General features: G+C 42.2%; 2 protein-coding genes across 5 annotated transcripts in view; one reads left to right on the plus strand and one right to left on the minus strand.

The window, feature by feature from the left end:
- Window positions 1-7,949, plus strand: part of cnot3a (CCR4-NOT transcription complex, subunit 3a) — a 9,974-nt gene extending 2,025 nt beyond the window's left edge. The window contains exons 7-18 of one of the 3 annotated variants that reach the window (XM_035671808.1): window positions 40-135; window positions 275-494; window positions 591-724; window positions 945-1,001; window positions 1,307-2,243; window positions 2,341-2,446; window positions 2,557-2,698; window positions 3,364-3,472; window positions 4,483-4,681; window positions 5,194-5,326; window positions 5,638-5,763; window positions 5,852-7,949. In XM_035671808.1, coding sequence (XP_035527701.1) covers window positions 40-135; window positions 275-494; window positions 591-724; window positions 945-1,001; window positions 1,307-2,243; window positions 2,341-2,446; window positions 2,557-2,698; window positions 3,364-3,472; window positions 4,483-4,681; window positions 5,194-5,326; window positions 5,638-5,763; window positions 5,852-5,950 — 2,358 coding nt within the window. In that variant the 3' untranslated portion in view covers window positions 5,951-7,949. The remainder of the gene's footprint in view (window positions 1-39; window positions 136-274; window positions 495-590; window positions 725-944; window positions 1,002-1,306; window positions 2,244-2,340; window positions 2,447-2,556; window positions 2,699-3,363; window positions 3,473-4,482; window positions 4,682-5,193; window positions 5,327-5,637; window positions 5,764-5,851) is intronic. The other 2 variants (XM_035671810.1, XM_035671809.1) reach the window with 2 other exon arrangements.
- prpf31 (PRP31 pre-mRNA processing factor 31 homolog (yeast)) lies at window positions 7,912-13,351 on the minus strand. 2 transcript variants are annotated; one of them, XM_035671811.1, is made up of 14 exons: window positions 13,225-13,351; window positions 12,063-12,278; window positions 11,919-11,979; window positions 11,702-11,785; window positions 11,468-11,565; window positions 11,026-11,132; window positions 10,770-10,939; window positions 10,492-10,649; window positions 10,306-10,395; window positions 9,939-10,066; window positions 9,706-9,778; window positions 8,475-8,603; window positions 8,283-8,381; window positions 7,912-8,191 (listed from the first exon to the last, which is right to left on the minus strand). In XM_035671811.1, the coding sequence occupies exons 2-14, from the start codon at window positions 12,276-12,278 to the stop codon at window positions 8,078-8,080; spliced, it is 1,527 nt and encodes a 508-aa protein (XP_035527704.1). In that variant the 5' UTR covers window positions 13,225-13,351; the 3' UTR covers window positions 7,912-8,077. The 2 variants fall into 2 exon arrangements, with proteins under 2 accessions (XP_035527704.1, XP_035527705.1); XM_035671812.1 differs by having other exon boundaries at window positions 13,177-13,326.
- Between the last annotated feature and the right edge of the window lie 687 nt (window positions 13,352-14,038).

A 14,038-nucleotide genomic window follows, 5' to 3' on the forward strand; every position in this document is an offset into this window, starting at 1 on the left:
AACAACCTTTTTTTTTCTGGACCTCTTTTTCACCTGCAGAACACGATAGACACTCTAAATATGCAGGTGGATCAGTTTGAAAGTGAGGTGGAATCTCTTTCAGTTCAGACGAGAAAGAAGAAGGGCGATAAAGAGGTAAGTTCTCCCTCCACATTCTTTGTAAAGATGTTTATTTTTACACACAAATATTGTAATTCCTGTGCACACTCGGTGATAAAAGTTTGCCTAACATGTCGGTCGTATACCACACGCTTGTCTTCTCTCTGTCATTTAGAAGCAAGATCGTATTGAGGAGCTCAAGCGGATGATTGAGAGGCATAGATTCCACATTCGCATGTTGGAGACCATTTTACGAATGCTGGACAATGACTCGATAGCAGTGGATTCGATCCAGAAGATCAAAGATGACGTTGAATACTACATTGATTCCTCCCAAGACCCAGACTTTGAGGAGAACGAGTTCCTTTATGACGACTTAGACCTGGAAGACATCCGTGAGTAGAGCACTGTGTGGTGTTTGGATGATATAAAAAAAAAATTGTTTTTAGATAGCGGACAACATCTGACAGTGACATGTGTTTCTCTCGAAGCTGCAGCTTTAGTGGCAACGTCTCCGTCGGGTCAGGGTAATGTGGAAGATGAGATGTATCTCCACTCCAGCAGCACTCCCACTTCCACCACCTCCTCTTCACCCATCCCTCCATCCCCGGCCACTTGCACTGCTGTAAGTTATTGTCTTCGTATCATTAAAACTTGGGTCAATGTGCTAAATTGATGCTTGGTAGAAAAAGTACATTCTGTCATAGTTTTGCACATCATCTTTCTTAAAGTTTGCATTGAGTTAACCCTTTCTAACAAGACCCATTGTGTTGTAATCCCCTGACTCGTTTGTTGAATCAACATTTCAAAAGTGGATTGTCATATCAAGGTATCTCCTCCTATAGGAGAACTCGGAGGACGATAAGAAAAGGGGACGGTCGACAGACAGTGAAGTTAGTCAGGTGAGAAGCTCCCATCTGTGCTGTGCCAGTAGATGAACAGTTTAGTACAGCGCTCTTCATCCTTGGTCCTGGAGAGTCACGGTGGCTGAAGGGTTTTGGCCTCTCAGGCACTGAAAAGGAACACGCTCTTTCTCTGAAGGACCATGGTTGGAGACTTCTGATTTACTTTGTACCTTTCTCCTGCATATGTGGGCCTCAATAGTTTACAGTTTACAAACTTTGCTCCTCGTACACTCATACAACTAAAGTTGCCCACGGGACAGTTTTGTCTGAAATGCCTTTTTTTGGTGCTTTGTCCTTTTCAGTCACCTGTGAAGAATGGCACACCATCCTTGCTATCTTCCTTCTCTTCCTCCACCACCTCTGGCTCCTCCTCGTCCTCCTCCCTCGTGTCCATGGCGAGTGTAGTCGGAGGCATTTCCGCGGTTCCCACAAGCAGCAGTCTCATAGGGAGCTTCAGCAGTGCGGTGCAGCAACATCAGCATCAACCTGCACAACAACAACAGCAGCCACAACCTCAGCCACCAAACCAACCGCAGCAGCAACAGCAGCAGCCACCTCAGACAAAACCTTCTGTCCCCTCAAACAACACCCCCAGCCCGCCCAGCAATCCTCTTCTCCCAGCCTCAACTGCCCCTTCTCTCCCCGCGCCCAGCACACCCATTTCATCAGCTTCCAACTCTCAGTCTCAGCCCACATCAGGGCCCGCCCCGGCATGCAGTTTGGGACTTGGGCTGGGGCTAGGCTTGAGCAAAGTTGGCATGACGGGGACCAGCAGTGCCAACCCAATGGGTGGTTTAGGCCTGAGTGGGCACCCCTCTCCTTTAAACACAATGGCAGGGCTCATTTCGGGCTCCACACCTGCCCCTTACGCTCAGGCAGCAGCATCAGGAGGCTTGGGTCTGAGCAGCACCACCCAGTCCAGCATTTCAGTGGAGAGCAGCACTTCCATCCCCACCTCTGGCTCCAGTGGAGTCACCACCAACGGGGCGGGGACAGGGCTCGGTTTGCTAGGTTCCAGCCCGGCCCACGGCTCTTTGAGTGGGAGTATTTTGGGTCTGGTTCCTGGGCAAAATGTAGCCCCTGGTGCCTCTCAGGTGCCCCCGAGTTCTGTCAGCACTACCTCCGGAGTAGTTGGCATGATGGGAGGCAGCGGAGGGAATGTCGGCGTGGTTGGAGGAGTAGGGGTCAACGCTGCTCCTGCTAGACCACCGAGTGGACTGAAGCAAAATGGAAGCACAAGTACGTTCATGCTTGGCCTTGTGGGACTCTTATTTAAGTCGATGTTGTCTTCTCTTTATTGTGTTTGTTTTCTAACTTCTCCCTCCCCGGCCTACAGGTTACAGTGCTGTAGTGGCAGAGAGCTCCACAGAGTCAGCTCTAAGCACACCGAGCCAGTCACAAAGCAGCCAACCCTCATCTCTCAGTTCTTCAACCAGTCAGCCGTGAGTTATTTGTTGCTCGCTTGATCCGAGTCTGTAAACTCTCACACTTCTTCTTAACTTGATATTTATTAAATTTCCTCTCCCTGCTGCGCCAACTCTACTCTGTGCAGGATGGACAATGGGCCCAGTTTAATCAGCTCCATCACCCTGCCTCCCAGCTCTCCGTCCCCCTCGTTCTCAGACAGCACACCTGGAGGAGGAAGTCTTCTCAACGGGCCCCACTCCTACACACAGGCCTCTGAGAGCCTCAAGGTGAGCTACCATAGGAATGAAACCACAATTTGCTGCTGTGTATGGATTATTTTCCATAGATTATGCTGTCATTGGTAGTACTCTTTAGGTACTTTTGTTTGGAACATGACGTTAATGTGCTCAGCTGTAAATACCATTATTAAATATCCCTGGCTCCCCTGAACCTCTGCTCTTGGCCATATTCATACCAAACACACTCACACATGTCCAATTTAACATTTAGATAAATGCCAAGATATATTTGGACTTACTAAAGCATATGCCCAATTCCCATTCTCTTCACAGAAGGCCATGTCAGATGTATCAGTACAATTTAGCTGTACCAGGAAACATCTTTGTTATTTAGATGAGTTGCTGAATTTAGTGTCTTTTGAATACATAGCTCATTGTATCTAATGCAGGTCATTGTTAATAAAATTGCTGGCTGTGAGTGTGAGGCAGGAGGAGGACTGTTGTTCTTGTTCTTGTGTAGCAGCTGTAATCTATCTTTATCTAATAGTAGTTGATTTTTAGAATCTTCTGCACTAGTATTTTGTTCCCAGTGCTCCCATATATTGCCCTCCACTCTTAAATGCCCATAACTGAAGGTTTTCCTCTTGCCAACTTTATTCTACTTAATCAACCACCCTGTTCTCATGTTTCTTTCCATCTCCTTCCCACCTCAGGCCCCCGAGCCTCTCAGTTCACTGAAGGCGATGGCTGAGAGAGCAGCACTGGGATCAGGCCTGGATGGAGAGATTCCCAACCTGCATCTAACAGACAGAGGTCGGAACGGTCAGACATTTTTTCTTCACTGATTTACTGAAGAATAATCAGCTTACAATTTTACACTGTAAACCTTCTGTCCTTTGTACACTGACTTAATTACTGAAGAGGAGGTTACTTACAATGACATTAGGTCTGGAACAAACCTGTAACCGCTGCAGTTGTAGATGCAGCTGTGAACCAGGGGTGAGCAGCTGCATCTACAAACACCTCTGCATGCGTGAGGTGTTTACACCGACAGTGTGGCTGCTGCTATCTTTCTATACTGAGTTTGCCTTTGATAAATACCATACAATAAAAGCAGTGTTAACATATGAATGGATTCTGTCACCAGAGAGCTTTTAATCTGAAACAGATGCAGGAAGTGTTGAGTTTAAAAATACGTTCATATGTTTTACCATGTCTGTGTGATATTCTGCAGATATAGACATTAGAACTGTAGTCAACGGTGTATATGTTGCTGCTATAATGTCATTATGACTATGAACAGACCCTTTTCACTGCCTATTTTTGCTGGGCTCAAGGAAAAAATAGACCAGACCACGACTCTCCAGTGTAGTGTCACTGCAGCCGAGATGCACGATTCTGGCAGTGTGACTGCTTTAGTCTGTTAATATGGGCGCCGAAATAAAAAGCAATATGTTCCAACAATCAGTTATTAAGTAAACACATCAGTTAGTTTCTACCTGAAACGCAGTTTCTGTTTCTCTTTGTGTGATTAGTCAGAATAAACAAGTGTATTTGATGTAATTTTGTTCTAGTATTGTGATCAGCGGCCTTTGTTATTTTTTACTTTTTCTATAGTGAATGATTAACCAGGCAGTCAAACTAAATGTCAGAAGTGTAGTCTATGATGAAAACAATTGTTAGTTGCAAAAACATGTAACAAATACTTGTGTTCTGAGTATTTGTAAACAGGAAAGTTAAAGCTTATAAAAAAGGTTTCCTTCAGAAAGAATCATTTTTGAACTGAAGTGTTTCTGTAATCGACTCAAGCCTTCACTTTGTTTCTCCTGTAGATATCTTCTCTAGTTCATCTGCAGCGCCCGGCACACCTGCCGCCCCTCAGCCGTCCGTGTCGGAAGTTAGCATCCCCCCCTCGCTCGGGGTCTGTCCACTTGGCCCTACCCCTCTCCCCAAAGACCAGCTCTACCAGCAGGCTCTGCAGGAGTCCGCGTGGACACACATGCCACACCCCTCCGACTCCGAGAGGATCAGGTGAGGTGCCACTTACAACCCGAGAAATGCAGAAATAAGGCTGTGCTTTAAATCTGCTTTACAGTAATTTCACAGATTGAATTTTATATAATGATTTTATTAATTAACAACTAATCTGCACATTTGTCTGGACATATTGTCAACAATGAATTGATCCTACTAACAAATATTGCCCGTGTAGCTCAAGGTTGATAAAGTTTATGTCTCTGTGTCATAGAGCTCAATTGTTGTACTGTGTGAGTAACATTTTAAGCTGTTTTATGAGATTTTCTATGCAACCAATTGGGCTTTGGGCTGAGAGCCACAGACAGTAGAGAAATGAACTAATTTCCCCTCGGAGGTCAATAAAGTATTTTCTGTTTCTGAAAAGAAATAAACACACAACCAATAACCTTCAGTCAGTATTTTGACTATGATACGGATGCATGGAGCTTGTTGTTTGGATGGTGAACCCTTTATTTGATCAATTATTTCTGCTATGGTTTAATTAACCGTCTGTTTCTGTCTTAAAGGCAATACCTGATGAGGAATCCGTGTCCCACCTTGCCCTTCCATCATCAGATACCGCCGCACCACTCGGACTCCATAGAGTTTTACCAGAGACTGTCCACAGAAACACTCTTTTTCATCTTCTACTACCTGGAGGTAAAACCCACCCACTCCATGTTTACTGCTTGTCAACCCTAATGTTCATCTTCTAAAGATGCATTAAGTCTTGCCTGTAAGCAGTGTGTAACGTTTAGGACAGGCGTATCAAACTGCTGGCACATGTGCTGAAATTATATAATCCAGCGCACAAGTGTCTCCCTAGTTGTTTAATAACAATTTAAACTACCCCTATATACACAAACAGTTTCTCCTACACACTTGCAACAGGAGTGTTTAACCCTATTAGATGCCCCTAAATCCTGCTCACTGGTCCTTTTCTAATGGTGCATTTGTTCTGCCTCTTTCAGGGCACCAAGGCTCAGTATCTGTCTGCCAAGGCTCTGAAGAAACAGTCATGGAGGTTTCACACCAAGTACATGATGTGGTTCCAGAGGCATGAGGAACCCAAGACTATCACTGATGAGTTTGAACAGGTGCTCTTTCAAAGTTCACATTTTAGAAAGTAGTATGGGGACTTCGAGCGTTTTGAATGATTGTTCTTCCCCTCTGCTTTCCCTCCAGGGCACTTACATTTACTTCGACTATGAGAAATGGGGCCAGAGGAAGAAGGAGGGGTTTACCTTCGAGTACAGGTACCTCGAGGACCGAGATCTGCAGTGACGGACAGAGGGACGCGAAAGGACAGAGAGAGACAAAACGTGCTGCTGTTGACATTCCGAGACTGAACTTCAAACTGTGGATAGAGATTGTGATGTGTAGTAGAAACCCTCTCCTAAAATGGAGACTGGTGTCTGTATAGGCTGCATCTCGGCGTGAAGCATTCGCTCCTCGTGCAACGCTTTGCCTTTGTCAAAAATGCCCCATGGGCCTGATCAAACGCATCACGCTGCATGAGCTGGGAGGGCTCTCATTAGAGATCTGCGTTTGTGCCTGTCTGTGTGCACACTCAGTATGTGGCATTAGGAAAGCCTACCCCATGCATGTTTCTCATGTTTTGTTTTCTTTTTCCGTTTCAACAAGATTCTCTGTACCACCTACCCAACATGAGCCTGGAAGCCTTTGACTTGACACAAAACAAACCTTGGATTTGATTGTTAAGTAAACTGCCCTTGTATTTACTGTAATTTGGTGGTTTAAAATGGGGAGGTACAGTGGACATTTAGTCATGGTGTGTAGGACTGGCTTCTTTTAAGACCCTACGATGCCTGTTGAATATGGTCACTATTAGAGATAGTGAGCGTTTATCAATAGTTTTATTGATATTGTCTTGGTCAATTAAAACGCTGATTGAGAGTGACCACAGGGCCTCTCCCTGTGACAGGGAAAGAGTCCTTATTGGACATGGATTAAATTGCTATGCAATTGAACTGGTCTCTGACTCCCTCTCTTTACAAATAAAATGTTTTTAAGTTAACCTGTCAAAGAAAATGCATTATTATGGCGCATTCATGTTTGTGACAAAATAAAAAAACCTGTAAAATAAATCTTAAACATAGGGTTTGAGACATTAATCTACTTGATGTTTGATTCTTATACTATTGAGGTATTTTCATCATCCTCAATGCTAAAGGCCACGCTAAGCGTAGTGAATGTACCTGTACCCAAATCACCTCTTAATTACTCTCAAAATACACAGATAGCATTAGATAATGAATCTGAGTTTGGTTTGAGTCAACTTCCCACCATTAGTTAAGGTTTTATTCTGTTGATGTTCATCCTAAAAATCCACTGTGTTCAATTTACCACCTGATATTTGGAGTGAAAACCCCTATACAGTGAATGTGCACTGATTAACTGTTTACATGTAGAGTGAAAACACAAATCCTAAACTCTGGTGGTAGATTTAACTGGTTGGTCGAGGAAGGAATGTCTCATCTGCAGTGGTTGTTCATGTGCTACCCTGAAGAACAATAAGATTTAATCTGGTTCTGAATCTGGTGTGGGACAGATCCCACCTTTTCCTGGCAGTTTAAATGGGGAGAGTGTTAAACTGAATCAGATTTTTCCATTTAAGCAACCATGAAAACTAAAGATCTGTTCTGCAGTTAAAATTTTATGTTGTGTGTGATTAGTTTTCAGGCTTTTTTGGGAGGGAAAGGGGGGGTTGAGGATGTGGGAAAAAAGGAAAATACAGCAAAGTTATGAGAGATTTGCCTTTTATAGATTCTATTTTTTGGGCTTTTAAGGTTTTCAGAAAGGGAAGGTCAGTTAAGAAATTGCTAAAATGTGAATTTCAAGACGTATTTACAATTTTTTCTCATCACAGTTCTGCATGGGAGATGTCATAAAACGGGGTTATAACAGGATTGTAAAATTTCAATAAATACTTTTAAGAAATTACAAGTCAGTGTGTGGTGTAAAGTCCTGTCATCCCTACATGGAATACGGATTCACTTATTTTTCCACAAATAAGTTTGACTTAAAATCTGTTCTGGTAAATTGATGGTTTTGATTTTTAAAAATTACCATCACAGATAATTTAACAGAAGGTGAGTTTAGTGGCCAAGTATCAGATTAAGAATTTACTTTTAGCTACTAAAAGGTCAGTTAAACGGCTACCACAAACTTATTTCATATGTACTCAACATTTGTTTCCTCTCTAAGGAAGACAGGACGCTTTGTGAAATCTTAACATATTTTATTTAACTGGCAAAAAAAATGATAAAAACAAAATACAGGACAAAGCACAATTTCAGACGAGTTTGAAAATATACTACCACTTTGCGGTTTTGAGTGCAACTGTCCATGTGTGGGATCAGAATATGTGTGCGTGTTGCGTGTGTGTGTTCACATCTTAGCTTCCTTCTTGACTTTGAGGAACTCTGCCATGTTAGAGAAGTATTTCTGGTTGGCTTCAGCCACCTTCTTCTCTGCAGCCTGTGGGTTCACGATCTCCAGCCCCTGCAGACAAGAGCAGAGCAGTCGTTAGCTACAATAAACCTTCAAAGTGCTCAGGAGATATTCAATAAAAGAGGTTTGTTTTTTTTTTTACCTGTAGAGGAGTGAACGCTACACTGGAGCTGGTTCCTGAGGAGCGGTCTCTGACTGTGGATTTTCCTCCGTACGTCATGCTCTGCTTCTGCAGCGTCCTCTGTTGTGGACAACAACAAAAGAGACTTAGGAGACTGAAAAAAAAAATCAATTAGTCAACGGCAGAGTGACAATGAGCCATTATTGAGTTTACCTGAAGGGATTTGGAGATCCTGGCCTTGGTGGCCTCGTTGACCTGAGCCTGCCTGACACGCCCACTGCCGCTCTTCCCCAGCTGACCCAGACTGAAGCCCAGGTCCTCCTGATACGCGTCGTCTTCAATCTGCAACGACACATCAGAAATTAAGCTTAAAGTCTGTAGAGATGCCCTGGACTACAAATCTTTTTCTACAGATGTAGGATGATGTTTGGAACGGACAAATGTTCATGATTTTAATAGTTTATTTAACTGAAAATGGAAATTGTGATGCAAAAAGGATAATTCCTACTAACTGTGAATCATATTGAAATATCTGTCTAAATAATAGCAATAAGATTTTGTTTTACAATATTGTGTGGCCCTACTGTGCTACAGCCCCTCTCTCCTGACAACCCAGTGTGCTCTAATTGGTCAGCTCCCATAAACCTGAGCAGGTGCCACACAATGTGAAGACCCACTCGGTTTCTGTGGGCAGGACTGGACTGTCACCTTGCCTATAAGTGATGCCTATTATAATGTGATGTAATGTTATATTGTAACAGAAGAAAAGACTGAATATAAACAAGGCCTGTCAGGCTGTTCAGGAGCAGTGTTTTCTGTGGGAGACAGGAACTCTGGCGTGGACTGTCACTTTTTTAACCTTAAGTGTTTTTATATTGATTTTTTTGTGAATGCTAAAGCACAGGGGAAAACCCCAAAACGCATAATGCAGCCTTTTAATCATCATCTTGCTACAGTGGCTTTAGATTACTTTTCTGCTTCTACGCTGAAATATTAGAACAAACTGAGTCTCTCAGGTCTTGTTTTGCTGTTGTGAAGTGATGAAATCCGAAGTTAGAGCAGCTGCTTTTAGCCACCATCCTCTCAGGAGTTAGAATAGCCGACACGAAGAACCAAGGTGAGAAACACTAACCTTATGTACAGTGTTTGAATCTGTGTGTGTTTATATTTAGGTGCTCTGAAAGGGAAGACTATCCAATGTGAACATCAGTGTATGTTTCTGTATGTCTGATATGTGTATTATTTGAACTACTTTGCACATTTTGCTTGTGTCTTTATGTAAAGCACATTCCTTGAGTGCGAGATGTGAGAGCCAAACAACACATATGGGTCACAGTTTGACATCAGTATCAATACTAAACATAGACCGGATTAAAGAGGTAAAAAGGCTGCATTCAACAAGTTATCACAGATAAAGGAGGCACGACAGAAAATATCTACTGACTTCTGCAAAGGTCATCCTGTTGGCATGTTTCCTGATCTCCGTCAGCCCGAGACGCTCCTTCATCTTTCGATACCTTCAGGTAAAAAGAAAAGAGCAGTGTTGGTTTTATATATTCAGAGTTGATGGAGGTATTCTAAACTTGGCTATGCAAGTTATATAAGCTTCTCCTTGTGCTCTCCTTGGGCCTGTTCAGCAGAACTCTGCATGTGTAGAGCAGCTAACTGATTCAGTACCTCCTTCCTCCTCTCTTCTTCCTCTGACCGTCCAGTGGGGCGGGCAGCGGTTTGACCTGCTTCACTGGTGGAGGCTCCTGCCATTTATCAAACTTCCTCTCTATTTCTTCTTTTAGATCGTAGCCAACCTACAAAAAAATTTTAAAAAAAATAAAAAATAAAAAAAGACATAAAAGTTAATGCCAGAGGAGTCAGAAATGAATTATGTTTCTTTAATATCGCTGAATACAGAAAGTAAATGTTAATGATTGTAAAACTTAAGATGGTGTCAGAGGTGTAATCTCAGCTATATGGGAACGGCTGGGGCTGTAATTTTTTATGTTGTTTGTAAAGCCAACCATAAATTCAGCATTAATGTATATGTCACCTTGCCGTCTGAACTCTCATGGAAACTGTCCACTCGGCTAGCCAGAGTGCACTTTGCAGATACCAGACGAGCCGCCTTCCTCCTGAGGTCCTGAAGACAAAAATGGACGACATGTTTTAGCTACAAGGTACCAGTGCTGAGTGAAAAAACACTGCAATGTGTGTTAATGTCATTATAAGTACTGACAGGAGGTAGTGTCTGCACAACGTCACAGTGGTAGATGAAGCCGGTGTGGGGCAGCAGCGAGGTGCTGCTGAAGCCGGACAGGGTTCTCCTCTGAGCTCCCAGCAGCATCAGGTTACAGGCGGGCATCTTGGAGAGGTTAGTGAGGCCGCCGGCGATACCTGCAACCCAGAGAGAGAAGAAGAACAGAGTGATGACACAAATGATTTAGGACAGACAGCAAAGATAATGTACATCTGTAATCTCAATGTATTTAAAACTAATCTTGTTGCATCTCTCACCCATGATCTTGGCAGCTGTTGACGCTCCGACGATGATGGACAGATTTGGGGCAATGAACGACATTCTGGACTCTACATATTCATATATCCTGTGTTTGGACTGGTTCAGCTCCAGAGCCATGTCACATGCCTCCTCCAGTTGCTTCAGTTCCTCCTCACTTAGCAGTGACCTAAAAACCATGAAGAACATCGAGTCAGTGTCTTGATAAATATTTAAAATTACGACTGTCGCCCTCCGCAGTGCCCGTTGACTCACCCCTGTGTGGTCGAGGCTGTCACACTGACAACCATAATAGTGGCGTTGGTGAGGATTTGCTGCAGAGTTTCATTGGTCTTGCACTTCTCCAGATTGTTTCCCAACTCCTGAGTAGGTAAGAGACAGAGTATATCCCACATGAGAGAAAATAACATTTCAATAAAATAAATAAAATAAGAAATTGTGAGCTTTAGTTGAAATTATTTTTTAAACCCACTGGGTCAATCATAGCAAAAAATAAATAAATTGAGTGATAACTTTTTAGTCATCACTCTTCAAACCATTATCGGCCTTCTGCTGATGTGTTGCCATACATTCGTCAATATCTAAAAATAGTCTTCTGTCCAGCTAAACATACAATCAATGCTGCAGGCTCCTTACTTTTATTCTGAAACAGCGTTTTGGTGTAAAAAGGGTGAATAAACATTTCAACTCATCTCACCTTGACCGTGCGGACGTAATCTAGAGAATCCGGCACCAGAGACTCGAGCTCTGGGAACCTCTTGGAGTACTTGTCTCGAGTAAACTTGTGAATGATATCTGAAACCCAGGCAGAAAAAAAAACAGAAAAAACAAGACCATGAAATCTTTTAAAACTAAAATAAAACATTAAACTTTATATTTTGAGTTTTGTTTTGTTTTGTTAAAAAACACAAAACAGGAACAGCCAACTCACTGAGCTCATTGTCGATCTCTACTGTGAGGTTATTGGCTGCTACGATCAGTCTGTATTCTGGGTCGGACTCAACTGGACCAGAGACTACAGGGAAACAAAAAACAGAATCAAAGCAAATGTATTCAGATTCTTGCGTTAACGTTAAGCTGGAATTAAACGCTCTGAGGAACTTCTTAAACATAAAACATTATCAAACATAAATATGGATCACACTCACCCTCTGAGTTTTTGCGCTGCTTTCCAACGTAATCGGAAATTTTCTCCATAATCTCTGAAAACTGCAGACCAAATGTTAAGATCAGGTAGGAAGGACCAGAACAGACGCAACACTATAAATATACAGCATCTGAATACTACTCACCTGTTTGCTATTGCGGAGCTTGGCGATGGACGCAACACTCTCCGCTTTACTGTAGTCCACCTCCATCTCCTCTGGGATGTCTTCCAGCCCTCCCTCCGTCCTTCCCTGCGCCGCCTCTCCATCACTCTCCCCCTCCTCTTCCTCAGGATACAACCCGTCTTCCCCTTCATCTCCAGCCTCCTCCAGGTCCGCCAGGAGCTCGTCCGCCAGGGACATCTACAATCAGTAGCAGAAAGGTTGAGGACATTGGAGCTAACTGGGCTCCTGAGTGTTAACGATCGGACCACAAGATTAATCACAAGATGGTCAGAATGACACACGATTAAAGACTAAAAGACAGTGTAAGACAGAATGTCTAGTACACACACACTTGTATTAGTTTCTGACCTCTCTCTCATTTCCACTTTCCTCTAGTAAAACACTGAGTACTTTTACTTCTTCAGGCCCATAAAATCCTTCATATTAATCAGTCTGAGAAGCTGTTAAACTCATTTTCCTGTTGGATACTAAAACCATAAGAATATATATCAGGGATCAGAAGTACGCACTTCATCGTGGGGGCTTCACAAACCAAAACAATCGGGAGTCACTGTTTTCCTACGAGTTGCTCCACAACTGTGAAGAACTGCTGGTTTTATTTTCACTTGATCTCATTATAATTTGGAGAATTCACCATTTAAGACACCAGTTTGTGTTTTTGTGTAGATTTTAGTCAATTCTGACATTTAATAACACGAACATCGCCCACTTTAACAGGCAAATACCAACCAACAGTGTGAATAATCGTCAGTTTATAGCTTTAGACTCGCGTTTAAGTCACAAACGTGATCCGATCATGTGTAAACAAATGGGGTTTGTTTGTAGAAATAACCGGATTTAACACGATGGTCTCCGGGTTTCACGGCCCTGTTGAGCCTCTCAAACAACAGCCATAAATGTAACACAGGATAAGTTAAGAGACAGATAGGAACTGACTGTGTTAGTTACTTGAGAAAGATGTTTATGAAGAGTTTTGTTTGCATCGTTAGCTAGACAGCTAGCTCGCGTTAGCAAACGTTAGCCTGACGACGCCGTTGCCAGGTTACTAAACGCTGAATAGGCGAAATAAACTTACCTTTAAGTTCAAACTCCGGTCGACTAAACAAACAAAAAACAAAAGTACCTTATGGAGACTTCGGGCTCCTCAGTTTTAAGGTAAAACGACTCTTTACGCGGTGTTTTCTCTCGCCAACCTGTCGTCGACGGCCGTATCGTTTGTCGCAGATTAAATACGTAACAACCTTCGCACTGCTTTCTGGGAAATGGAGTCAAACGCGGACATTTTCACAAGGGGTCACTTGAGGGTCTTCTTTGTTATGAATACAGCGCTTTGCGATTACAAAAACGATTTATTGTCATGAAACATTTCAATAAGAGATTCACATTTTGAAGTTTTTATTTCCCCTTGTTTATACATTATCCCTTGAAAACCATTCTTTAAACAATACAGGTTTTAAACCAACATTTAAACAGACTAAACAAATGGACTAGTTGGATCTCGACTGCATGATGGACTGTTATTAGTAGAAAATGGGGTAAATTAACAGATACACAAACAAATGGAGTTATTTACTGATGAAAGGCTTCGATTTTTCATGCTAAGCTACGTTAACTGTCATTAAACAAGGTAAAAGAATGACAAGACAGCTAAAAATTCATAGACATTGGAAAATAATGACACATTACAGGACATAGTTCCATACAGATCGGCATATATTAACAAGTAAAATTATACAAAATACTTCTTTTAGCAATTAAGACGTTTGGGAAAATATTTTGATTTATTTGTTATGAAGATCTTAGAGAAGGTATAACCTAGATGCATTCTGTCCCAAACAAATTATAGCTAAGTTAATATCTGTTAAATTGCAGAAAAACAAATAAATAAATTGATTAATAAATAAGTAAATAAATAAATAACCAAATAAATAAAATAT

Source organism: Morone saxatilis, unplaced genomic scaffold (genome assembly GCF_004916995.1).
Source record: "Morone saxatilis isolate NCDOM2014 unplaced genomic scaffold, NCSU_SB_2.0 Contig24, whole genome shotgun sequence".
Classification (NCBI taxonomy): domain Eukaryota; kingdom Metazoa; phylum Chordata; class Actinopteri; family Moronidae; genus Morone; species Morone saxatilis.

Bases quoted from the DNA above. Each gene is read 5' to 3' on its own strand.
- prpf31 (XM_035671811.1), bottom strand. From the start codon at position 12,278: ATGTCCCTGGCGGACGAGCTCCTGGCGGACCTGGAGGAGGCTGGAGAT. The intron at 11,566-11,701 runs GTGAGTTGGCTG...CCTGGGTTTCAG, and splicing joins AGAGATCGACAATGAGCTCA to ATATCATTCACAAGTTTACT. The intron at 8,192-8,282 runs GTAAAAAAAAAA...TCTTGTCTGCAG, and splicing joins TAGCGTTCACTCCTCTACAG to GGGCTGGAGATCGTGAACCC.